Genomic DNA, 27,577 nt, shown 5'->3' with positions numbered 1-27,577 from the left:
GTCGGGCGAACTCGGCTCGGCGCCCCCTCCCAAGTGGCGCCCGGGACACTTGGGGGCACGAGGCATCAGTTACGCCACCTGGCAGGTCCCATATGTTGACTGATGGTGCTGGGACGTTGTTGTGTGTGCCACGTGCGGTTCGCTGTGGCCAAGGGTGATGGCCGCCGTGTCCTTCTCCCCTATTTCACTGGAGGAGAGGGGGCAGTATGGGAATGCTCGGCGGCTGCGAGGCACTCATAAAGAAGAGAACGATGTTCACGTGTGCACTCGCAGCTCGCGGTCAGCAGCCGCTGGCAACGGGCATCTGTGGCCCATGCTCGGCGGAGTAAAGATGGTTGCTGGTCTGTCTTGGTCTCGTCCCTGAGGGGTTTCTGGGCCAGCCGCAGCCCGAAACCCCACAAAGTGTACTGAGAGACAAAGCTATTTCGGACGCGGCTGTGGCGATTAGACTGCTTGAGTGGAATAAAAAAAGCATGAATTCGTTTTGTTCGACTGCCCAACTTTTCAGATGATTTCGCTGTCCCACGAAGTCCGAAAAATCGGACGTTAACTGTATTTATGTTCCGCGTATGTTTCTCATTTAATTCGACTGTTCACCAGTAATTGCATACTGAATCCTAAACCCTGCACTTCTGTAAGATGAACCTCCCTAAACCCCTGTCCCATTGAAAACTGCCACTTTTTTTCGTTAGCCCGCCCCCTGAAACCTTTTGTTGTTTCGGGAGCGTCGGAACCCCCCAAAAACACTACCCTCGGCTACGTCACTGAAGGGTGCATGTTTGTTGGCAGATGCACTGGAATTGGGACTCAAAAAGTTGCAGCCCCACATAACCGCTTTTATTGAGCAGTTCACTTTTGTTTGAAATAACTATTCAGAGTCAACTGTGGTTGACAACTGTGTTTCAGGCAAGTGGTTCAACTATGGCATCATTGTGGTGGTGATGCTACTGGACCTTAACATGTGGAAAAACCAGATCTTCTACCAGCCAGAGGACTATGGCCAATACACTGGTTTCGACAACAAGGTGCGCACCGTGGTCAACTATGCCACATTAGCTACAGGTGAGTGAACCTCGTTGCTTCCATATTTATAGCCTAGTCATAGCAATATTTTAGATGCGAAGCAGCTTTTGCTTGGGGCTCTGTCTGTCCTTCCATTGGTGACCATCCACTCGGGAATCGTGTGCTGGCACGGTAAGACGCCCTGGCCTCTCCCCTTGACACTCTCTCAGCAAGCATTCGATGGCGTCGGGGAACGAGATTCTACAGACGCGCGATGAACCAACGCATTGTATCCTAGTCAGAATGCGCTGGCACGCACTAGCGCGTTCGGGCCTGTGTAAGGGCCTGGGTAAGACGCTGTGGCCTCTTCCCCTTACACTCTCTCAGCAATCACGTGATGGCATCGGGGAACGAGATTCTGCAGACGTGCAATGAACCCGTGTGGCGTGCTCCAACAAGAGTTTGGGACGAGTAACAGCAACAGCAACCACAGTGAATTCATGGTGTTCTCCACTTGCAAGGATGCGATAACATCGGGCAAGGTGCCCGTGATGAACGGAACTTTAAGTCGACCCATGCGCTGCTTCACATCCCCACATGGTTCCCTTTAGTGGGAGATGGTGTAATTTTTTAGCTCTTGTACATTTTAAATGGTATACAGTGATCAGACCTTTGTACAACCATGTCACATGGTCCATTACAATTCACTGCACCATTGAAAACTCATTACCCAATGGAGGCGAAAATGTTTGAGGTCCGTGTACTTAGATTTAGGTGCACGTTAAAGAAGCCCAGGTGGTTGAACTTTCCGGAGCCCTCCACTACGACATCTCTCATAATCATATTGTGGTTTTGGGACGTTAAACCCCAGATATTATTATTATTGAAAACTCATTACCAGTTTTGGTGTGCTTTGGCATGAATTTATTACACACCACATATCATCATCATCATCATCATCAAAGACGACTGCATAACAATTGAAAAAATCCGTAAACAGGGGGCAGTGGGTGCTCGAGACGATGTTTCGACAAGTGGACTTGTCTTCAAGGCTGGATTCAGTTCCAGCCTTGAAGAAGACAAGTCCACTTGTCAAAACGTCGGCTCGAGCACCCACTGCCCCCTGTTTGCGGATTTTTTCCTCGCAAGCTTCCATCTTTGACTTCCTGCCGTTTTTTTGCATAACAATTGGCGACTTGAGTGTAAAGATACCTAATAATGGTGCATCATTCTACTGTAGCAGCTGAGGTGCGTGCAGTCACAGAGTCCTCCCGTGCTGCAGGCAACCGGACTCTGTGGACCCTGGAGTACAGGCTGAACCAGTTGAATCCAGCCACCAATCGCAGCCTGGCGGAGGAGGACATCCTCATGAACTCGCGCTACCTGGGATACCCACTATCAGTCAAGGGGCTGGCCTTCCTGCCTTCTTTGCTGGGATTTGCCATGTTTGGGGTATGCTATCACGAAAACTTCTCTTCATTATCTGCCCAACTACTACAGACAGTGGAACCTCGATTATATGTCCCCCGGTTATGGGATGTCCACCGGTTATAGGAAGACCCGAATTTTACGACGAATCGGTTTGGTCCCGGCAAAACTCCCGTAGAAACAACGTACCAAAAACCTCGATCATGTGACAGAATTTCACAGCGACACCGCCTTGTACGACGCCTCTCTTGTACAGTCTGAGCAAAAAAATACCGTATTTACTCGAATCTAATGTGCACCCGGTGTTTGTGAGTTCAAAATAAAGATTCACCTGAATGTAGCACCAGCTTTTCAATACAAAACTGACGATGTTGATACTAGAGAGAGAGACCAATACAATGTGCCCAGGGCCCGGATACTCTCACGTTCTAGAAACTGCTACAGAAGGCGAAAAAATCAACCGCGGCGCCTTCTGGCTTCAAGCACCGAGAGTGGGTCTACTGACTCCTGCCTTAGGACTCAATAGGGGCCGCCATCCGCGCTATTGCACTCACATGTAGGGGCGCCCTCGTCGGGGCCCAATTTCAATTCAAAATACTACTTTGTATAATGCTACACTTAAATAAAACAAACTGCTGTTTATACCGATTGGCCTTGCCAGGTACCGCAATCTTTTGTAATCGTTTTTGCTCCAGCTGACTCGTGAATGTCAGCAGCCTATCGACATCATTATCGTCTGTTCAAAATATACAGCGGCAGAGGCGACGCAATGGCAGGCAACGGTTCGCGGTGCGTTCGGATGAGTCTCGCGCTGTTTTGTTTCACTGTAAATATTTCGAGCCACTGCCGGCCGACACACTAGCTTTCGTTCTGTTTGTTTTGACTCGTTAAAATGCTTTCACAAAGTGCATTCAGCTCACTTCAGGAGAACAAAAGGCCCGCTGAAGCGTTCACTGGACGAGCACTCGTTTCAAGCCCGTCGTTGTACGGACTGGTGAGTAAAAATCCATTGCTTCTGTTTTTTAACAATGACTTCGTGCGTGCAATATTAAATTTTTCAACGTGTCATACTCTTCTGCCGAGAAAACAAGCATTCTTTGCAACGTGGCTTCATGTGGGAGCGAGTTGCTGAGTCAATAGAAGTGCATTCCAGAAGTTTATCGCCTGGTAACTCAAACCAATAAAAGGGGACAAACACATCACTAATGCCTTGCATCTGTCTTCGTAACTAGCCCATGTATCGGTGCAGAAAACGTACGAGCCATACTTTGCTGCAGTCGCATTTGAGAAGCAAGGTCTCGGCGTTGTCAGTTATTTTTAATACACATTTAGCGCTACAAATGTTTCACATAACGTACTTTCGGTTTAGTGTGATAAAGAAACCGGTATCAGGAATATTCTTGTTTGTTTTTTTTCTGCCATAGCCTCCTGGTCCAACTGACAAGGAAAAATCTGTACATAATGGGCAAAGCACCTGCTACATGACACATCTTGTAAAGAAGCAACCCCAGGTGATACAACAAGCGTTATAAGGCGTGTTTTTTCATATATGTAGTACAAACTGCTGTTTACTCGTTCACTATGCTTATATGTTTACTCAACGTCGGCAAAAAATCTGGACTCAGACTCACTCATGGAATATATCTTGCCCTTAGGGCTCACTCAGACTCAGACTCACCAAAATTTTCCTCAACCAGACTCACTCGGACTCGGACTCACTCAAATTTTTCTCAACCGGACTCACTTGGACTCAGACTCACCTAAATATTACTCACTCGGACTCAAACTCATGGATTGATCCGAGTCTGAGTGAGTTGACTCGTGAGTCCGTTCGCATATAATTAGCTTTTCAATGAGGATGTCGACACACTTAAAGGGACTGTCTACCGCTCGGAAAAATTTTTTTGATTGTGGTGAAATTGAGAAGATCGTTCGTCACATCGGCGGCAATGAGCACGCTTTCGTCCCATAAAAAAAGAATTATAATTTTAATCTGATGTTGAAAACCGTGCAAGAATGACCGCTAGCGTCACCCAACAGCAAAGTGGTCGCAATTCCCGCATTCTATAGGTGTGACAGACTATCCACGCAGGTGGACTTATTTTGCTTAAAAACAAACATGTAGAACTTGAGAGTGTATTTTCCACTCTTGAAACAGCTTTCGATTGCGTCAAAAAGTAATTTTTGCTGTATTTTTTTATCTCACGCGCCCAAAAAGACGCCTGGCGGCGCTGCTGATGCCGCCGCTTTCGAGTTCTTCTGCTTCAACACCCCGTGCTGGTTGTACCGTTACGCTGCACTGTCGTTAGGATGTCTCGCGTGTGCTGCGCTGTGAAGGCATGCATTTATAATCGCTACATCAGTACAGGAGTTTCGTTACATCGTTTGCCTGCAAGACCGTTGCAGAAACGTCTGTGGGAAGATTGCGGCAGCAGTGCTAAAATAAACACATAGACTGCAATCATAGCAAAAGGAGTGTTCTGTAATCGTATAATAAGGCTTCATTTAACCGATCGTGCGCTTAAAACGACTGTTACATTCATTGCATTAGTGTTCAGAAAAAAAAAAAGAAATCCTACAGAAATGACACGTGCTTTCGGTTTTAAGTTTTACTGGCACTACAATCGTCATCGCGTCCACCAACCAGTGTTGTGGGCCGTATTCACACCAATGGAAGAAGACCAAATGCAGATCGAAAAATTCTGTTTTAAAATTTTCTACTCACTTTCCAGAGAAACCGCTGCAAGGTTGGACACTTCAGACGGTATGCTTTCGAATGCGGTACACAACAGAAAAGCGATGAAGTACGGTAGACAGTCCCTTTAAGCGCCAATATCTCGCATAATCGGTGCTCTGCGATACGCATCTTGATCTTGTACTTTCACATAGTACAAGTTACCAGTGACTGTAATCCAGTAAGGACATTTTTATTTAAAGATATGACTCACACGAGATATTCTTATAAAGAATATGCTTTGAAAAATTTTGCAGGGGGGGGGGGGGAGGCAAGGGGGGCTCAAGGTACGCCTCTGATCAATAAATAATGAGCTGGCATATGAACGCTAGTGTGTTGAAGTATCTGCGAGTAGAAGTGGGTATCAACGTGAGCTGTCATAAGGCTGACAGTAATGCTGAAGTTGAGTAGTTACCACCATAGGTCGGCAAAAAAATTTGGAGCTCACTCAGACTCACTCAAGAAATATATTTTGCGCTTAGGGCTCACTTGGACTCAGACTCACCAAATTTTCCTGAACCGGACTCAGACTCACTAAAATTTGTCTCAACCGAATTCACTTGGACTCAAACTCACCAAAATATTACTCACCCAGACTCGCGGCTTGATCTGAGTCCGAGTGAGTTTGTTGACCTACGTACAGTTTATTTTAGCGAAATTTCATATTCACACGTTACGCTTATCAATATCTGGTGATGTGATTACTTGTTTTTCCAGGACTGCCATGCAATGACAGGATATCTACCCCCAAAAGTCCATTCTGCAAGGACGGTGAAATATCTGAACATCCACTGCAACAGGTCATCTCGAACCTCATGCTTGCGATGTTGTACTTGTGAATGGTTTACCAGGCATCTGACGCAGGGGTGCTTATGATCGTCCACGGTTATTAGCTGTCTACAGTGTTATGCAATCTACATTTCAGTAACGTTGAAATCGAACAATGGCATTAGTTGCATTACAGGGCACTGCAGAGCTCAACGAAGTGGGTTCTATTCCCGGCCACGGTGGCTGTATTTCAATGGGGCCAAAATTCGAGAACACTTGTGTACTTAGATTTACGTCTCAAGTTCAGGGGAAGGCGGAAGCTGGAAGAGATCACCACATTTGAAAAAGCGGTCTTGTCTTCTTCAAGGCAGCAACTGCATCGATGCCCCAGGCAGTCAGAATCAATCTAAAGCTGCCAACTACTGTACGACTCATAATCATATCATGGTTTGCTTGTGAAACGCCTGAAATTATTAATTACATTACAACCAAACATCACGGCAGTGAGGGGAAGTAATTATGAGAGTCCTTCCGACATTTAGTTATGCCTTGTGAGACAGTTTACAAACTACGCTTGGAACTTTTTGCCATAATTAACTGTGTTTAGATCATAGAAGTTTACAAAATGATATGCCAAGGCTTTAGAAGGCTGTGCTCGAATGCATTAGCCTTTGCATTCAACAGGACCTTTCAAATTATTTGCAGCTGATTGTAAATGTGGCAAGCACTCCTTGCAGCACAGATAACCAAGCATGTTTATGTCGTGGTGATAAGCGAGATTGTGTTCGTGGGATGTGGTAGTGTTTTTTTTGTTTTTTATTTCATATAGCAGAGAAACATCCAAAATTTGCTTGAGGACATCAACATCTGCTTTCTGGCTAGATTAACGTGTCACAGTTCTAGTGCCTAGCACTGTGAAGCCTATGAAGTGAAAGTCTGTGCACTGCTGTCACGAAAAAAACCTGAGAAATTGAAGAGGTAGCTAAAACATGCATGAATTTGACTTGACACACTGCAATGAGCATGATCAGCCACACTGCAAGCTTTCACGCATTTCAAGCCGGAATTTCTAAAAGTAGCAGGGAGAAAAGATATTTCAGCTTCCAAGCACAAATATATTGTCACAAGGTAGCAGTGGGCCAGTGGCTCAAGGTGGTAGTGGGACCCACTCTGAAAGGGGGACAACGACGAAGTGCTGAAAGGACAGGCTCCGGTCCGCCATTGTCTCAGCGTCTATTTCTGCTTGTATATATTTGTAAATATACGTTTTCTCGTAACATTATTGGTGGAGGTGCTGGGTACACCTGCGTGCCTGCGTTTCCTCTCGGAAAACCAACACGGAACTTCGGAGCGGTCGTCGCCTCCCTTTCCCTGCAATGACTGACCGAGGTTCGCCGGCGCAGCAGCAGCAGCAGCAGCAGCAGCAGCCCCATGTGGTTCTCCTGCCTCCTCGAGACCCAGGAACCTTTTCGGGCACTGACAAAGACAAGGTGAATGTGGAGGACTGGGTCGCATTGTACGAGCGCGTCAGCGAGTATTACAGGTGGGACCCCACGTTGATGCTCGCCAACGTGGTCTTCTACCTCAGGGATACCGCCCTCGTTTGGTACGAGACGCACGAGTCGGAATTAACCACCTGGGACACCTGCAAGTCGAAGCTCATCGAGTTGTTCAGCAGGCCATTTGGTCGCCAGCAGGCCGCAAGAAAAGATCTCGAGTCCCGCGTTCAGACGTCGACAGAGTCTTACGTCTGCTACATACAGGACGTACTGGGTCTTTGTCGAAAAGCTGACGGGAACATGACGGAGGCTGACAAGATTGCCCATATCTTGAAGGGGATTGCCGACGACGCGTTCAGTCTACTGATTGTGAAGGATTGCACCACCGTCGACGCCGTGGTCAAGGAATGTCAGCGTTTTGAGCAGGCCAAGAGTCGTCGCATCAGCCGCCATTTCGTACGACTACCTAATACTGCAGCCACATCGACCTGCCAAGACCCCCCCACGTTCACGCAGGCTACGTCGTCAGAAAATGTCACCCGCATCGTCCGTCGTGAACTGGAAGCAATGGTTCCTGCTGACGTTCCACAGGCTAACGCGTCCACCGTATCGCTCATACAAGCAGTCGTACGCCAAGAGATTGCGAATCTCGGCATAGCACCTGTTTGCTCTATTCGCACTCCCGAGAGCACTCCTGCCGTCGTCAACCAGAACCCAGTGTACCCTTCACGCTACCGAAACCCTGCTGAATGGAGGACAACTGATGATCGGCCAATCTGCTTCCACTGCTCTCGCGTAGGACACATTGCGCGCCACTGTCGCAATCGGTGGTCGTCGACTTCCTGGAACACCGGGACATGGCGCCGATTTGAAGGCAACTCGCGCAGGCTTTCTCCTCGTTCCGATCTCCAGGCTACTGATGTCCACGTTCCAAGCAGAAGGTTCAGCCGATCCCCGTCACCCCAAGGCCGTCGATCTCTATCGCCGCTTGTTCGTCGATCAACGTCCCCTACACGGCCTGGCCCCTCGACCTCGGGGAAACTAGTCCATGCAGCTCCCGGAGGTGACGCTGCGACAACGACCCGGACTTCAAATCCTCTGTTGACGATTCCTACACGCCGAAACATTTTAGAAATCTTGGTGGATAACGTTACCGTTACAGCCCTAATAGACACTGGTGCACAGATTTCAGTGATGAGTGCTGCTCTCCGGGAAAAACTGCGCAAAGTGCTCACGCCTCCTGTTCAGTGTGCAGTAATAGTTGCCGATGGGAGCACATCTACAGTTCTTGGTATGTGCACCTCTCGCGTGTGTATTGCTGGCCGTCAGACCATCGTATTGTTCACCGTGCTTGCGCAGTGCCCACATGACGTGATCCTCGGTCTCGACTTTCTTTCGACGCACTCCGCTCTTATCGACTGCTCGACGGGCCTTCTTCAGCTGGAACTCCCTCTAGACGCCTACGTTGACCATGACGCTCCCAGTCGCCTATGTGCCATGGAGTTTGTGCATCTTCCGCCTCAAGCCGCGACGTACGTCCAGCTTATCCTTGATCCACCTGTGCGCGATGGTGAATATGTTGTTTCACCGATTACCGACGTCGTCTTGAAGTATTCTGTTGCCGTGCCGCACACTGTGGTCACAGTATGCCGCAACCAGACTTGTCTACCTCTCTTGAACTTCGGTCTAACCACCCATGTGCTGCCTGCACGTATGACGCTCGGCGTCGTGTCGTCACTGCAAGATTGCCATATCTCTCAGTTATCAGCAGGTGTTCCTAGTCACCATGCCAACTCGCTCACTGCACTCGACCTTGCACGCACTGACATTGAGAAAATGATAGCGCCCGATCTTCCGCCCACTGAAGCACAAGACCTGCGTGGTCTCTTGACATCCTATGCCGATATCTTCGATCTTGACAACCGCCCTTTAGGCCAGACATCGGTTGTGACCCACCACATTAACACCGGCGATGCCAACCCAATTCACCGGCGCCCTTACCGTGTGTCCGCTGCCGAACGCGCTGTCATCCAGAAAGAAGTCGAAAAGATGCTCGCCAAAGGTGTCGTCGAACAATCAGCTAGTCCGTGGGCATCTCCTGTCGTGCTTGTAAAGAAGAAGGACAATACATGGCGATTTTGCGTTGACTACAGGCACCTCAACAAGGTCACTAAGAAGGACGTTTACCCCTTGCCACGCATCGATGACGCACTCGACTGCCTTCATGGCGCCAAGTTCTTCTCATCCATTGACCTTCGATCTGGTTATTGGCAGATCGCTGTTGATCCGCAAGACCGAGAAAAAACCGCATTTGTAACCCCAGATGGCCTGTACCAATTTAAGGTCATGCCGTTTGGGCTTTGCAATGCTCCTGCCACCTTTGAGCGGATGATGGATTCCCTTCTACGCGGCTTCAAGTGGTCAACATGCTTGTGCTACCTGGACGATGTCATCGTTTTTTCACCAACATTCGCAAGCCATCTTGAGCGGCTCTCCACTGTTCTCGAGGTATTCCGCAAAGCTGGTCTACAGTTGAACTCCTCCAAATGCCGTTTTGGCCGTCGTGAAATAACTGTACTGGGTCACCTCGTTAACGCAGCTGGCGTCCAGCCTGATCCCGACAAAATTCGCGCAGTGACACAATTTCCCGTACCTTGTTCGGCTAAAGATGTCCGCAGCTTTCTCGGGTTGTGTTCCTATTTCCGCCGCTTCATCCGAAATTTCGCCGATATTGCGCGTCCTCTCACAGAACTACTCAAGAAAGACGTCAACTTTACTTGGGGTTCGCCTCAAGCTGCTGCGTTTTCGGCGCTCGTTACAGCCCTCACAACTTCTCCAGTATTAGCCCACTTTGATCCCACCGCCCCGACAGAGGTTCGCACCGACGCGAGTGGCCATGGGATTGGTGCTGTTCTCGCTCAGCTTCAACACGGACGAGACTGCGTCATCGCCTACGCCAGCCGACTGTTGTCCACGGCGGAGAGGAACTATTCAATCACCGAAAGAGAGTGCCTTGCTCTAGTTTGGGCAGTTGCTAAGTTTCGCCCATACCTGTACGGCCGCAGCTTTACTGTTGTAACTGACCATCACGCCCTGTGCTGGCTCTCTTCGCTCAAAGATCCCACGGGCCGCCTCGGTCGTTGGTCTCTCCGCCTTCAAGAATACACCTTCTCGGTGGTTTACAAATCCGGCCAACTCCATCAGGACGCCGATTGTCTGTCACGGTACCCAGTGGATCCACCCGACACCGCAGAGGGACCCGCTGAGTCTGGGGTATTCTCAATATCAGACTTCCTCGATATAGGTTGTGAGCAACGCCGCGACTCGGTTTTACGTCCCATCATTGACAGTCTGAGTTCCGGAACTCCAAGCAGTTCTCTACACTTGTACTGCCTTCACGACGGTGTTCTATACCGCCACAATATGCGCCCCCACGGCCCTGAACGCCTTCTCGTCGTGCCTTCCCATTTGCGGGCAGATGTTCTTCGCCAGCTCCATGATGAACCTACCGCCGGTCACCTTGGAGTTACACGCACTTACGATCGCGTCCGGCGCCGTTTCTTCTGGCCAGGCCTTTATCGCTCCGTGCAAAAGTACGTCAGCAGCTGCGACCTCTGTCAACGTCGAAAACGACCAACAATGCTTCCAGCCGGACACCTCCAGCCTATTGACATCCCCGCCGAACCATTCTACCGCGTCGGGCTCGACCTCCTCGGACCATTCCCCACTTCTGCATCCGGGAACAAGTGGGTCGCCGTAGCGACTGACTACGCCACACGTTACGCCATTACCCGCGCTCTTCCCACCAGCTGCGCAACTGATGTCGCCGACTTTCTACTGCATGACATCATCTTGCATCACGGTGCTCCTCGCCAGCTTCTCACCGACCAAGGCCGATACTTCTTGTCCCGCGTCATCCAGGACATTGTTCGTTCCTGTTCTACGAACCACAAATTCACAACGGCATACCACCCGCAAACTAATGGGCTTACGGAACGCCTGAACCGCACTCTCACCGACATGTTGTCGATGTACGCTTCTGCCGACCACCGCGACTGGGACGCAACGTTACCCTACGTCACATTCGCTTACAACTCCTCCAGGCATGACACCACAGGTTATTCCCCGTTTTATCTTCTGTATGGACGTGAGCCATCCCTCCCTCTTGACACGCTGCTTCCCACTGGCTCGAACTCGCCTGTCACATACGTTCTCGATGCCATTGCCCGAGCCGACACAGCACGACAGATTGCCCGAGAGCGCCTCACAGCATCTCAGGCCTCTCAAAAAGACCTGTATGATCGCCGACACCGAGATGTCTCTTATGAACCCGGTTCACTTGTCCTATTGTGGACCCCATGTCGTCGCATCGGTCTCTCAGAAAAGTTGTTATTTCGCTATGACGGACCATACAAAGTCCTGCGGAAGGTCACTGACCTCACATATGAAATACAGCGAGTCGCCGATTCAGTGCAGTCAACGCCAACGCCATCCACTGTTGTGCACGTCGCAAGACTGAAACCATATGTGCCGTCCACCTCACTACTTCCATGACCAGCGCCGGGTCGGCGCTTTTACGCCGCGGGGTAGTGTCACAAGGTAGCAGTGGGCCAGTGGCTCAAGGTGGTAGTGGGACCCACTCTGAAAGGGGGACAACGACGAAGTGCTGAAAGGACAGGCTCCGGTCCGCCATTGTCTCAGCGTCTATTTCTGCTTGTATATATTTGTAAATATACGTTTTCTCGTAACAATATGAAAAAGTAAATAACACACTAACAAATACGTGATACATATGACCTTTATTTATCCAGCATTGGCACAGCTTCACATCATGCCCCAGTTCTGTCCACATGTCTATGCAATCCAGATGGCTGAGTGGTTCTTTAGTGTTCTGTGTGAACACCAACATAGATGTAGAATAATAATAATTTTTATTTGCACAACAGTGTGAACCCTCGGGTGACGTGCAAGGCTAGAGAGTTGAGCACGTATCATGCAAGGCCTTCACGAGTCGCTGGATAAGTGGCGACTGTACAAAAAGGTCTTTCGAGTCTTTGCTGGTGCACGAACACTCATGGGAAGGGTGAGGAATTGGCGTCGATTTTATCATCTAGCTGACCTGTATAGAATGCCCCAGTGAAGGTTAGGCGCATCCGAACAGGCCTTGTCGAAGGCAATCGGTCTGGCTCGATACGTTAGATGGAACTACCGTATATTGCCGATTATAAGTAGACCCCGATTATAATTTGACCCCCCAACTTGCAACCCCTTCTAGGGGAAAAAGAAGTTGACCCCGAACACAGCCTCATGCTGCGGCCATAGCTCAGCAGTAAGTTTTTCAGAAGAGGGAGTGATGCAAAGAAACATTTATTTGCCTGTGAAACATTGCTTATGACTCGTAGTCGCTTGAGAGAAGGACGCAGTTACGGTCATTGCCATCGTGTGAGCCACTGCTGCTGCTCGCCGTCGGAACGGGTGCCGGTGGTCGTGAACCCAATCCCGAACCGCCTCCTCAACGGCAGGGCATCGTCCAGACTTCGGTCCGCGAAAGGAATGGCGTGTAGCAGCGCACGCGAAGATCTTGGTCCTTTTTTTCTCCATTCCCTCACGCACTTTTCCTGCACGTCAAACTTGCGCCCTGCTTCAACGTTGCTTTCCGACTCTGCGTAGAGGATCGCTTGCCTCTCGAAAGCAGCGCTGTAGTGTTGCCAGCATAGCGGTGGCACCTTGGCAACCATTTGGCAGCGTCGCAAATCGCGCACACCACTGCTCACAAGCGAAGCGAAATGCAGAAATGGCGAACAGGCATGAGTGCAAAAAGACGCGAAGATGCTTGTGGGCGCATGTGACTGGTGATGTGGTTTAGTTCCCCGTGAAGTGTTGCCAGCCCACACGGACGCTGATGGTTTGTGAGCAAATCGTTTCTATTGTATGAAAACAAAACTGCAGGGCACGTCGCAAGGTAAATTCCTCTTTATTCATAGAGCATCGTTTGCCCTCTATCAAAAGTTTGAAATGCTGCTTTCAAGACAGTGTTTCCCTAGCAGTTCGCATTAATGCCATGCGGCGGTGATTTTTAAACGCGCTCCATAGTTTCGCCTCGCGTGGTTTCGCTATAGTTTCGCGATCGTCGTGGCAGATCGCAAAAATGTCCGGCTCCGGAAGCAGCGCGCACGCGTTGGGAGATAGCTGTTGCCGCGACTCCGCTGCCTCTGCGGCTGATGTTATCGATGCGTCAAATAGCAGGAAATCCGAGGACGACGACCTTTTGTCGGACCCCACAGATAAGTCGACTCCGATTATAGGTCGACCCCCGAACTTTTGAAGGACATTTTATGAGAAAAACGTCGACTTATAATCGGCAATATACGGTAGGTAATACTTCTGTGAAGGAAACGATGCAGATGTATCCAGAAAAGAAGGCCCGGATGTAGCATCAATAAACTCTAGTAGAGCCTAGTGTGTTAAATACTTGAGAGTAAAAGGTTGCATGAAAAAAAAATGACATGTTCACATGGAATAAAGAGTGTGAGTTTGCTCCACGTGAACCTTTTACTTTCAATTGTTGAACGTACTTGGAACAAACGGGTATTAAGGACATCTCTTCCAAATCAAGAAGAAATGGGCAGGGCATGTATCGCTAAGGCAAGATAACTGCTGGTCATTAATAGTAACCGACTGGATTCCAAGAGCAGGCAAACGCATGAGGGGGAGGCAGAGAGATGTGATTAAGAACTTGTAACATGGCAGCAGCAAGCACACGACTGGGTTGATTGGCGGAACGGGGGAGAGGCCTTTGCCCTGCAGTGGGCGTAGTCAGGCCGATGATGGTGTTGAACACTAGGCCAACAGCGAGTACTACTAGAGCTTATTTCTTCTACATAAAACAACAAAGAGAGGCAAAAAAGCACGACAGATAAAGAAACAACTGCCTTCTTAACTTCTTAGGTTTCTTTGGTCGTGTGTTTCTTTGATGTCGTTCTAGGTCAACATGGTTCATCTTAGCAGCATTGCTAAATGTTATTGTCTGTTGTTTCTTCACCTGTAGTCCTTTTCTCACCTCTGTCGTTTTTTACCTTTGTTGTTGTTATATAGCTTTGTTACAAGGATTAGTCTTTTTCTTGTGGTTTGTGGGCTTGAGGCTGTTTTATAATCTTTAGATCGTGCCACTGGTACTTTTTACAAGCACTTTTTTGGTGGCAGCATGTTGATCGGAGCAGTGGTGTCAGATGTCAGTAGAAGCAGCTTGTCTTGTGTGATGGTGCGAAAGCGGTGATATTCTGTATTGTGCTGTGCTTCTTTGCATAGCTGTGGCTGTTTTGTTGGTCCTTGTGACACTTGCGCAACAGCGTTCACAGAGGTTTGCGCACACGGGCGGCACATGTGTTGTGCATGCCTATATATACTGGCTTGTGGTTCTCAAGAAATAAACAGCTGGAAGTCTACCTTCTTTCCCGTCTCTTCCTTCCGCCATCTGTTATGTAAACCTGTGGACTGTACACACAGTGGTACGTAAATGGAGCCAGTCTTACTGGATCAGGTGAGTCAGAGGAGGAGGGCGAGGACAGCGAGACGCTCACTCCATGCGCCTGATGCGAGCGGGCCCTCAACTGAGACGGAGGTTACAGTGCACTACTGCAATCCGCTGTTGTACATGTACCTACATGCCAAACCCTGTATTCTTAGTTCTATTTGCACCAAAGCTCTAGGTATGCTGTGGTCTATTGAAAATGTTAATTAATTCTAATCAAGTATTACATGTGGTAAGTACACTCCTTCCTAACCCAACACTTCGGTGCTATGTACCCACCAAACATCACTTTCCTATGTTCACCTATGGCGGACCTATAGGCACTTCTCTATGCTTTCAGGGTGGCCCTTTTAATTAGGTTTAGGTTTTAATTAACTATCCACGGAGGCAACTGAACTATTGCTTCTCTCTGCTTAATCCTCACTATTCTGTCTGTCGTATGCATACAACCATGGAATAGAACCATACTATCTTTTTATAAGTTTTTTTTTATTTCCTGACGTTCCTTTCAGCTTTTTTGTGGTCACAAGAGATTAACCTCTCCACTATAGCTTTGCATGGCTAGCAGCTGGTGCCATAAAAGGCACAGTTGACTCCCTCGTCGTTATTCGTGCTTCAGTGTGCTTTTGCAGTGAATCACAACTCATTCCTGAAACAATGCTGGTTATCGAAAAATAAGTTTCACGTATGAGAAACGACCACACGCCCAAGAAGCTTGCAACAAATTCATGTCAATGAAATGTGGTCGTAGTTGCCAAGTGAATATCTGTTGCTCTCCTTCGTTATGGCAGAAATTGCGGCGGCTCTAGCATTTTCAGTTTCGTTATAACCAGCAAAAGTGTCGCTGAAATGAAGCGTGACCAACCAGAGTTGGTATTTAGTTTGCTGTATCAGTGTTTGTTATAACAAGGTTAAACTGTAAGAAACAGTGACGCGTTTATGACATGGGCTGTGACACCATTTGCAGGTGCTGACCTACTTGTATGGCCGCTTCCCACCCAAGACGCATGCAACCGCAGGTGGTCGACTGCGGCCGTCGTTTCGCTCCAGCTGGAAACAAGGTTCACGCCCTCCAGTGGCCACTGCCAGCATAGGGGGACAGCCAGCTCGCCTCGTGGTCTGCTGGGATGCACGCTGTGGCCAGACATCAGCCAGCAAGGCACCCTGCTGACTTTGTGCCAAGCTCTTGGAATGCTGGCAAACAAGGTCTCGCAGCTGGCCCATGACTGGCATAGCTAAAGGTGCTGCCGCAGCTGAGAGGAACATATTTTGATAATGACTGACCTTGACAGGTAGGATGATATGCAAATTTTAAAGGTATGCAAAAGGAAGGAGTGGAGCTGCTCTTAGAGGAAAAGAAATGGGTTGCACGAGATATTTGTGCGGCCACCCTAGTACAAAGACCGGTTGAATGGTTGGTGAGGTACTGTTGCGCCAGGCAGTCATGGCTGCTTTGTTGATGGATTGTCTCACTTGATCAGTGTTGTTGAATCACTGAGCAGGGAAAGTTTCCTTGGTGGTGAAAGAGCAGCAACTGGAATGTGTGGACAGTCCCAACTATTGCGAGCGTAGTTGACGGGCAGAGCCGAAAATTTGCCATTAGTATAAAACCTACATCAATGCTTTCATGTGGTTGCAGATGGCAGAGTTGTGTATAAGAAACACAGACAAGAAACGTTTATTGGAGCTAAAGACATTTCAGCTCTTTACCTTATGTACAATGACCCACTTTTACGTTTGTCGTTGGTGTCTTGTTTATTACACAACCATGCAATAATGTCAAAGTTGATAGTGATTATAGAACTACTTTGAAGCCACTTATAACAATAGCAGTGAATACAGGTTACTGGCAGAAGTTATCTCACAATGACGTTATAAAAAGCACAGAAGGAGCAACATGAGATCTTTTTTGCTCAATGCAAGCTTTTCTGTGAAATGAAGTAAAACTTCATTATAACTAAGTTCCATCTGACACGAAAATATCTTTTCTTTAATCCGAAAATTTTTTACAAATGTATGATCATAATACTGGCAAAACTATCCTTCAATTACATGGCTACAGTCGAACCAACTTATAATGATCCTGGTTTTAGCAATATATTGGTTATGACAATGAGTAGCTGCTGCACCGTCAACCCTCACAACAATGCCCGCATGCTGCGTTATCGACTGTAACAATGAATTCCGGCTGCTGGGTGTCCGTGCTGAAAGGTAATGGAGCGCGAAATCCTTGAAAAGCAAGAATAAATGGAAGAAATTCAAGCTGCTGCACTCCCGCGACCTCGTACAATAGGACCTGTGTTGTAGCCTTCTTGCTCTCGCCAGCCATGCGGTATGTATGTTTCTCCGCATAGCGTTTGGCATCGCGGCAAAGCTGGCTTTTGAAATCCACTACGGCTGCAAATTGATTGACTCGTGACAGCGCTGGTTTGAGCCTGCGAGATGGTCGACGTGGCAGTGATTGTGGCTTCTGTAAATGCAGTTTTGGACATGCAATTTGAGCAAAAAGTCAGGAAAATGGGACTTTGAAGAGTTTTCAAAGAGTTTTAGCATTGGAAGCTTCAGATGTTCAGACTTCTTTATACATTGGCTCTAAGGGGCTTGCGGTGGTGTCGTGAAAGCGTCTGAATTTTCAAGAATGCGCAAAAAATCGGCAGCGGTATCCTTCTTATTACTCGTGTATGTTGGCATATCCCATCCGATATTATAGTTTTCCTGCAACAGGCTTGCCATCCCTCTTTTTTTTGTATGCAGCTTGTTTATAACAGGTTACAGCGATGGAATTTTCGTATTGTTATAAGTGGACTCGACTGTATAGCCAATAATTTGTCATGGCGTTATAGGGAGGTTTGACTTGCTTCAAACATGAAGATGAGAGGCATCACTGCAACGCACCTTCTCTGTAAGCCTTAAACATCAGAGGTGGTTCAGAGGAGCTTACAAATTTTAAACCTACGTAATTAATTAAGCTTAGGATACTCGTTTTGGAAGGGTAACGTGACATAGATGACTTGGGCAAAAGAAATATACACTGCGATACCAGTGGCGTGACCAGACGGGCGAAACAATGACAACTTGAAAACGGTGTCAACAAAGCAGCGCTGGGTGAGCGGGTAAAACATTTTTGGCTGCTCGACAAAATTAATTTGTGCTGTCCGTGTACACAGCTGCATAACTGTTTGTTGTCGCCGCAGTGTAGGTGTTTCAAACACCACTGTACATTACTGTGCTCTTGTAACCTTTCATTCACGCATCTGCCAGTGAGGGGAGTGTGGCTTACTGCAAATGTGCTCCGAATTGATTTTTACACTTTTCCTTGCTCAAGCTTAAGTAACTTGTAAGGAGCTGAAAAAATTAGGTCGGTATGTTCCTCTTTCATGCATTCTTTTTCAGTCTGTAGGGGTGACTATGCACGTAACAAATTATGGTAATGTTAATGATGACGCTTGCTTACAACATTTCTCCTCAGTGTTTTTATTGGATAGAGTATGAGTTTCCTGTGGCATGCAGTGTCTGGCTCACATTTTCAAAGGAACTGATCATTTATAAATAGGCAACATTTTCTCAGTATGTTCAGAAAATGCTTCAGGGCCCCTTGAGAAACATCGCTCTTGCCAACAAACATACTCGCCTGCGGCAAATTATGGAAAAATGATCAGGCTGGTGATAACACGAGACAGCGTCTTCTTTGGTCTATTGAATATCGGTTAAATACTCATTTCAAATGTTTTTTTGCAAAACACGACCCCCATATGCAAAATGTATGACAGGTGACATCATACACGTGTTTGCACTGTGCTTTAACAACTCTTTTCCCTAAATATTCACCCTTTATTTTCTGCCCAAGCAGGCAACGTAAATGAGAATCGAATATTGAAACCATATTTTACCGATTCAAAGGCCCTCAAAGTCTCTTCCATATATGTATTTGTGAAACGAAGATAGTTAGTCGGCATGTGCTTAATGTGCAATCACTGAATTGTAGCTGTGGTACTGTTGTTGGATTTCTGGTTATGTTTTGTGCATCTAATCTAAATGCATGCTCGACATTGTTCAGAAGGCATTTTGTGGACACGACACTGTGAGCTCCATAGCCAACCATTGCTCCAGTAAAGTTGTCATAACGACGCTTTAAATGTGGCTTCAAAGCCGGAGATATCTTAAGAGGATCACCAAGTAGTTCAATGTTTCAATGTACAAGCCTGTCTGAACATTAAGGAAGCAGCATTAATTACATTATGATGCTTTGAGTGGAAAAAAAATTGATGGTCAGTTTTTCGCCACAGCTGCAGTGTTTCCATTCTGTGAAGATTCAGTGCATGAGTCAGAGTGACAATATTTAGAATAAATAAACCTAACTGACTTTCGTTGGTTTGTCCTAAAAGTACTGGCGCACCATGCAATAGATGCGTGTTTGAGTTTGGGCCCTTTAACTGATGTACTGTAAGCTAATAGTTTGACAGCACCTGGTGTGTGTTTTAGGAAGCACCGTTTATGGAACATGGGCATGCAAACATGGATGTTCCAGCCGAGTTCCAACAATGTGTGTATGTTGTGGAGGTTTGTGCTATTGAGGAAATTACTAGGGTCTTTAATTTCATTAAATGGCAATCAGTCATCTGTGAAAAGTCCAATCTGAACTGGTTGATCAATTAACTCAAGAAGTCTACAGACGAAAAATAAAGGTGCCAGGCCTGTCATGCTTCCTCTGGAATTCACAAGAAATGTCACTGACATGCAGAAGTGCGAGTCATCAAATTAGTTTTGCGTCACAGGCAAGGTTGAGTGCCTTTTTGTATTAAAGTCCACAAAACTAAATGTGCCAGACCATATCGGCAGTGGAAGCGAAGTTGTAAACTGTGGATGGCTTAGTTACTGTAGAAAATCATTCTATAAAGCTTTGTCCTAAGGGAGAAATGGAAAAATGTGGTTAATAATTGATGATGACATGTTAAGCAGTGGAATATTTCATGCCGTCATCCAATCCTCAGAAATGCTAGATGCCCTCCGAAGATCTTGTTTTGGCACACCTTTGAAGGTGAGGCACAAGACCAGGTGACGCTTTTGTTTAGAGACTAGGTTTGATGCAACATCGATTAAATTGTTTTTAGTATAACTTTGATGATTTTTTAGGTGGGTCAGAAAAGACACCATAGAAATAGGTCATCGACAATGTCTTGTTTATCACTGACAACTGTGCCATCTGCACAGTGCGATCTACCAAAGGAAACTGGCAAAAATTTTGTACAGAACAGTTGATGAAGTGTGTAAGCAAAGTGGTGCTGCTTGGCGTTCCGAGCCTCTTGCGCTTTCCTTGTGCGATGCTGAGGGCTTTTGCGTGGTGTTTTCTTAATTTTATTTGGCACAGAAGACAGTATTTGTACAGATGTTTCCCACAGTTCAGTGCATACACACATTAAAAGGTTCTGCTTTTGTCATTTGCCTGCCAAAAATTTGTGATCCTTACTGAAGCAGCGCACCCAAACAAAAGACTCATACTCAAAGTAAGACAGAAGTGCAGGGAGAGTTTTCAGCGGAACCATCCTTGTGAGCAATTGTCAAACATTGTGATCAGACTGCTTTCATAATTATTTACACCGTGCTTACTCCCCCAGTAAGGGGGCTGGGGACAGCAGAGGGAACTGTGGGTTTGTATGGCTGGTAGGGCTCTTTTTGAAAAGGGGACGGATACTATGAACGACCACCATTTCTGGAGCAATGCCAATTTGCAATGGACGATGTTGATACTATGCAGTATCAATAGTACTATGGTTAAGCTGAATACATATATATATATGTATATATATATATATGTAAGGTGGTCAGAGAAAATGGTTCTTGGCATATTAAGCGCAGAACTTATATGATGGGATGGGACAGGAACGCATGCACAGTGGCCAGTAGACACAGATGGCGCATCATTTTTAATTTCTGTTAAAATGGCCCCCGCAGATTTTATTTCAATCGGTGCAGAGGGAATCTCAAGTTTGTGTCGGTGATGTTGCTGGAACTCTTGGACGACATGTTGTTAGCTCACTGACACTATGCGCATTGTTGCTGAACGCGACAATGAATAAACGCCACGAGCGAGGCGCATTTAATGGGAACACGTGGGAGACCACCTTACCTTTGTTGTGTGGAAGAAAACAGCCGTAATTCGGACCGGTGCTTCTGACACCATTTGTACCTCATTTGCAATGCCTGCATTGACCTGGAAAGACTCTGCTGTATAGTGGTGCATGACTGTATGTGGCATATGAAAAGCCCCTTGTACCCATTTCTTGCCCGAGGAGCAGGAAAGGAGAAGTACGTGTCATTGGACTTGATATATTTGCGTAAAAAATTTTGGCCATCAGAATGAACGCTGCATGAGCGAAATGCCACTATCCCTTTGAGAACAGGATGCTTTAGAATCAGCTGTTTCACATGGCACAGTCTTGTCTTCTGGGAAGTTTCATTCGCAGTAGCTTTGAAGTGTGCTGCAAAAGTCTACTTGTGGCCTCGTGTGCAATCACCTGTGGATTACTGTCGCAAAAGCACGTCTCCATGTATGCAAGAGGCTCCCTCAATGCCCCATGCACAAAGCTGTTGTGCACTGTGTGCAATGTTCACCTGACGCTGCATGAGCTTTCAGTGTATTTTGCTCCTTGCATGTCAAGTTTTGGCGTTGTTGTCACTGGCCTTCTATACTCCTTACCAAAACGAAATGCTATTTATGAAAGTCACATCGCCTCATGTGTGTCCACATTTGTCATTTGCTTTCGTTTGCCTTCTTGCTGGAATTACCGCAAGTGAGAGCTACAGTGTGTTGTAAATATGCTACAAGTATTGGTAAACTTAGTCGGTGTTGTTTACAACAGCATGTGAGGCTAGTCGAGTTCTGTGACGCACCGTCGACACCCCAAAGTGATCACGCTTGTGTGACAGATCCATGTGTGTGTGTGTGTGTGCACCTGTGCCGCGTATACTGCCGCATATTGCCCTCCGTGAAAGAAACCTGTTGCAAGCTTGTTCTAGTGGTTTACCGGCAAAGTGCTTGGTTTCAACCACAAGCTGGTATGGTTGAATGGAATGCTTGATGAAATTTACATGCGCATGTCGTACGCAAAGGAATAGACATGACTAGGAATGCCATACACAAAACTAGGAATAAAGAGCTTTTTCTGATGTTGTGAACATGTGTGCATTCTTCCTGCAATCAACTGCAACCTTTTTTGTCCTTTTGGTTCTGAAGTGTGTGTGACTGCTATTGCATCGATCCTGCTTTATAGTACTGTAATGAAATATCCATAGCAATACCTTACCATTTGGATAACAGAGAGCTGAGCTAGTTGGTAAGTATTCATTCTAAAAAGACAGGGCGTGCAAACACGGACACAAGCAAGGGGTCACGACACCACAAACGCCGACTAACAACTGAAGAGATGCACAGCGGCAGAAAAGAAAGAAGGCACGAAAAGTTATCTGCGCATGCAATAGGCAAACCTATCAATCCGGCACGCGTGGAGGTCTACATGAAAGATAACTGTTAAGGCATTTGATTTCATCTTTATGCAAATTGACAGTTGGCTCACACATGCACTATCACTATTATTGATATGCCATGTCTCAATCATCAGGCGCGTTTCTTCATTCCTATGCCGGTACAAAACTGCACATTCATCGAATGTTGGCATGCACTTACACTCTCGACAATGTAAAGAAAGATTAGAAGGTGAGCCTCCGGTTAGCGATCTCTTATGTTTCAATAATAATCTCTGGTTAATTCAGCGGCTCGCCTGCAGGTCGCAGGATCGAATCCCGGCCGCGGCGGCCGCATTTTTGACGGTGGCGAAAATGCTTGAGAACCATGTGCTTAGATTTAGGTGCATGTTAAAAAACCCCAGGTGGTTGAAACTTCTGGAGCCCTTCACTACTGCATCTCTCATAATCATATCGTGGTTTTGGGAAGTTAAACCCCAACACTTATTCTTGAGCGGCCCGTCTGTCCTACGTAGAAGTGGCTGCAGCTGAAAGGGACCTTATACACCACACTTGTATGGCAATCAGTGAATTTGTTGGAGTGTTTAACAAAACAAATATCGATCCACTTCTTGTCTTTTACTCGCTCATTCCTCCGCACAGCAGCACAAATCTTACCTAGCTTATTGGCAGCCGTGAAAACAAAATTAATGCCGCATCTACTTCCTACTTTGCATTATGGAATAATGTGACAGTCCCTTTAGGCAACACTAACTTGAGAGCGTAAGCGATAGCCTCACGAGGCTTGTTAAGTTACTCGCCCCCATTGCTTCTGTGAATTTACATTGTCGAAAACCAATGATTTCAATTGGGAGCTACAGCAGACTCCTGTTAAACGAAAGCTGAAGGGACCAGGAAAATATGTTTCATTTAACAGGAGTTTCGTTTACTGAGAGATGAAAAGGGGTGCAGAATTCAAGCACAAAACCAATCATGTTAGAGGCAGCTGTTCCATTTAAGCAGCAATTTCATTTAAGAGATTTTGGTTTATTGAGAGTCTACTGTATGTACGGTTTTATGCACTGCAGCTTTGGCTGCATAGCCCCAGACTCTTGTTCCTGTGCACTATGCTCGGGACAACTAGTAGCTCTATCTTGCAATGCTCAATCACTGTGCGATTATTGAAGACTTGAACAATCCTCTGCATCGTCCAGTGATTAACGAACTTACCGTGCTGGCACCAAGTCATGTAAAAGCTACCGTGCAGCTTGTGTGGTCACTGGAAACTAGCGGCAAAAAATATCGAGGGCTCCCAAACGTCCAACAGCTCACGCCTTTATTGAATCTCTCGCATGCCAGCACAACTGCAATACACCTCCAAACATGTGCAGCAAGTTCAGCTGCCAGGCAAAAAGGCAAAGCCAACACACTAATAACAAGAGAGCAGACCTCATTGTAGTAACAGACTGCCTGCACCGTTTAACCAAACCGACAAGTATACCTGCATTAAGATTTGTTAGTGTGCGTAACTGTCGTGACAGACTACTCTAAGATGTTGCCTTAGCACTGACTTGGTGTCAACACCATCTCTGCAAAGAGCGATTTCAATTGAACATTGATTAGCAAATGGTAAATATCTGATACAAGCTATTTCCAAAAACGAACACAGTTTTGCTTACTGTGCCCTCGTGGCCGTGGCATTGAAGGTGGCTGGGATAAGTGCATCAAAAAGCAAGACTGAGCAAGTTCAAACACTTGAGAACAGAAAGAAACTTTCAAGTACAGTCATGCTTGGGTGCAGACTTTCTTCGTCAGCATTGCTATCCTCATTTCTGCATTAAAAATGCGATTGGCTTCTTCACTTGCCAATCAAGCACTTTTGGCTGCCATACTCCACATGGCCAAAAATGATAAAAAGCGCAAAATACGGCTGATACAAGGAACAACAGAAGGCTGATCAACACTGGATTGAGCATTAGTTCGCAGTGACATCATGGCTGTCACCCGTTGCCATGCACCATGTTTTGAAACTGGTCGTGATCATCAACATCAGCAAAACCTGGAAGACCTTAGGAGTCCACATATTTGTGGATATGACCAGATTTGCATTGCCACTGCGTTATTATCAGGACTGTCATTCAAAGGAATCTGTACAATGGCCATACTCAAGGTTGCCGCAGCAACAGGTTGAAATCTAAAGCAGTTCTATCACTGACTGTTTCAAAACCGTTGGAAGTTTTGTAGCACACCATTGCACTTGTTGCAAGTAAAAGCAATATTGACAACGCCTTGAATGCCACCGATGTGAGCTGGGCATGTCAACCTGACGTGCTCTGTGAACTTTCTGATACTGCACCAACACAATCCCGAGTGCAATCAGAAGTAAAAAAAACTTGGTCCCACCATGCATAAATAGTCCACAGCAAGGCTTGCACCACGTGATCACAGCAGCCTCCACAAAAGAAGGCACAGTTAGCACCATTTTCACTGGAACACAGCCTTCATGCTTGGCTTGCAGGATACCCGAAAGCCATCACACATTTTGTCCTAGCAGAGTGCAGCAGTGCTCTTGGTTGCAGCAGGCACTGCTGCAGACTTCAGTCAGACCCAGACACCGTTTGGATTCTTGCTGGTAGGCACTGCACTTTCGAGCTGTCGTGGAGATCCAATGATCTTGCGTGTGCTCCCTGGACGATTGAAAAACCCGCCTGAAAAAACCAGATGAAAGCATCAAAATGGGGTGTGCCACTGCAAGCAATGGACCTTTTCTGATGCACTCGTAGTGACGGCGGGCACTATCCCTTGCTTTGCTATTCTATGCTACAGCCATGTATTTCAATGGCTGTCAATGTTGGCACGTTGGCCAACATCAGGAAGCACTTCCTTGCTGGTTCACGCTATTTACTCGAACCTTATGCGCACTCAATCTTTGTGGGCTTAAAATAAAAGTGCACCTGAATATACTGTGACTTCCTTTCCTTATGCGATCCGGTTTTGCTGGCTCTAAGATCACTTCTTAAGAAGTCTTATTCGCATGCCAATTCAAGGGCCATTAGCCTAACAAGCTCGGTCGACACGGGATTGCTTAGTCTGAGAGCTTCAAGCAGTTGAACATCTCTAGAAGAACTGGGTGGCACAGACGAAGAGCTTCTCTGTCTCTGTCCCGTTGCTGGCACCCAACCAGCCCAAGTTAACACATTTTTGAGGATCTCTAACCACAGTGGTGTGCTGTGGGACGTCACGAGTGACTAGGGATGTCTCTGGACAGTTCACGAGGGGGCTTTCATCTGGGACAAGAAACAAAAATAGTGACTGAATAAAGAATGCTTTTGCAGCTTTTGATTTGACAACTCCACAAGCACATTCACCAAGGCATGCTTCAAACTCCTTGCCTTGATGACAAATATGTTACTCTCCATTGCAGCACTCTAAAAAAACCAACAGAATTTCAGCAGATACCTGAATAAGTGACTCAATTAGTTTCACTGCTGTATCCCTATGCTTAGCAGAATTAGATACTAAGCACCACGAGTGAATACTAAACTGACCAGAGGCCTCCAGCCAATGCTTGTGGTCGGCGTCGGCCAAAGCCAGGGCCTCCAGGTTGGCCTCGCGCAGCTCCTCACTCAGCTGAGCTACCATGCGCCGACGCTCGGACAGCTGCTCCGACAGGTCTTCTTCTTCACCACCTTGACACCGCTTCTCCTCCGCAAGCTGCACACACACACATATGCACACGCACATTATACCTTGCAAAGCACTATAGATGGTGTCAGCTGTAAAGGATGGGAGTGGTTTCAGAACAAGAAACACCATGGTGAAGGGAGTTTATTGAGGCTGTACAGCCAGTCAGTGAACTGAGTATGAGCCACCCGATGGCAATGGGGCTTCTCAGCATGCCGACCACAATCACCCTCGCTACTGCCCTGGGGTCGTGACGTAGAGTCGGCTTGTTCAAGACTAAGCTTTTTATTTGGCCGAACCTGTGCCCGGTAAACGAGAAGTTAAACTACAAGTGATACACGCTTACACTGATAGTGGCAAAAAGAGCGTCGGCATTTATAAGTGCGGCATCAAACATTCAACACTTATCGCTGAAGACCGCGTTTGCACGCTCAAGCCCTATAAGAAGATTCTAAAATAATCTCAGAAATAAGGTTCTCAGACATTAGGGCGAGGCTTGCGCAAGGCAGCGACTATGCGTGCAATGGACTAGTTACATAAAAATAACAAAAGAAGCGCGTGTGGCAGTTTGAGAGGTAGCCATCCTGGCAACCTAGAGAGAGGTCAGCAGACGGTAATACAATTTGAGCCAGTCAATGTGCACTGTCTCTTGCCTGCGATACGGGTTCGACCACATAAGTAACGGGAGATGTTTGCGCAACCACACAGTAGGCTCGTGGTACTTTAGAAGAAGCTTGGACGAAAAGCCAGGAACAGGCGGGGTCCAAAGCCACACGAGGGAGTCGACAGCGAAGATGTCCGGAGGTTGTTTAACCCTTCGTGGGTTCATCCATATTTTTCACATAACAAAAAAATATGCCTACAGAATCTCCAAATAACACAGAAATAGTATGAAACAATTTTCACTGAAATACGACCTGTAGTTTACGAGCAAAAAGTGGTACGTATATGTCCCATTGTCTCATGAGTGCACCAAGCTGCAATCCTTTCGCCAAATTTCTCGCACGAAAAGGCAAGTGGTACAGAGGGGCACTTCAAAAACTGTGCAAAAAAAAAAAAAAATCTCTGGTGCAACTCATTTCCAGCTGTGGAACAAAATGTGCACTTGCGCCTCTTGTGTTGCGCCAGCAGCTCTGTCGGGCCTCTTCGCATACACCAACCATTTTAGCTCCTTTCTGTCTCTTCTGTTGGTGTAGATAAGGACGAGCACCTCAGTTACGCCTGAATTTCCACCCACATATAAAATTGCAGCTATGAGTCAAGGCAAACAACATCAGTGTGGCGTCACTGAATGCACTGAATTCTGTAAATGCATTCATGAACTCCATGCATGTCTGAAGTATTAGCTTTTCTCTTATATCTTGTAAACTCGTGTTCTCTTTCACTTCCTGACTGTCTAGAGCATCAATCTCGACATTATTTTCTTTTGCCTCTCAATTTCAGGAACGTCTTAGCCACAGCTTTTGGTCT

At 46.8% G+C, this 27,577-nt stretch overlaps 2 protein-coding genes across 4 annotated transcripts in view; one reads left to right on the top strand and one right to left on the bottom strand.

Moving 5' to 3' along the window:
- LOC119384080 (transmembrane protein 117) overlaps positions 1-22,138 on the top strand; it is a 77,400-nt gene extending 55,262 nt beyond the window's left edge. For both annotated transcript variants that reach the window (XM_037652364.2, XM_049412759.1), the window contains 3 exons: positions 907-1,062; positions 2,285-2,454; positions 15,930-22,138. In XM_037652364.2, the coding sequence (XP_037508292.1) occupies positions 907-1,062; positions 2,285-2,454; positions 15,930-16,133 (530 nt within the window). In that variant the 3' untranslated portion in view covers positions 16,134-22,138. The remainder of the gene's footprint in view (positions 1-906; positions 1,063-2,284; positions 2,455-15,929) is intronic.
- Positions 22,139-24,903: 2,765 nt separating this feature from the next.
- LOC119384077 (ras association domain-containing protein 8) overlaps positions 24,904-27,577 on the bottom strand; it is a 63,478-nt gene continuing 60,804 nt past the window's right edge. For both annotated transcript variants that reach the window (XM_049412757.1, XM_037652358.2), the window contains exons 5-6: positions 25,972-26,137; positions 24,904-25,131 (exon numbers count right to left, since the gene is read on the bottom strand). In XM_049412757.1, the coding sequence (XP_049268714.1) occupies positions 25,025-25,131; positions 25,972-26,137 (273 nt within the window). In that variant the 3' untranslated portion in view covers positions 24,904-25,024. The remainder of the gene's footprint in view (positions 25,132-25,971; positions 26,138-27,577) is intronic.

The sequence above is a fragment of the Rhipicephalus sanguineus genome, chromosome 2 (assembly GCF_013339695.2).
Source record: "Rhipicephalus sanguineus isolate Rsan-2018 chromosome 2, BIME_Rsan_1.4, whole genome shotgun sequence".
Lineage (NCBI taxonomy): Eukaryota > Metazoa > Arthropoda > Arachnida > Ixodida > Ixodidae > Rhipicephalus > Rhipicephalus sanguineus.
The sequence above is the reverse complement of the archived record's forward strand: the minus strand, read 5'-3'. Positions and strand labels throughout refer to the sequence as shown.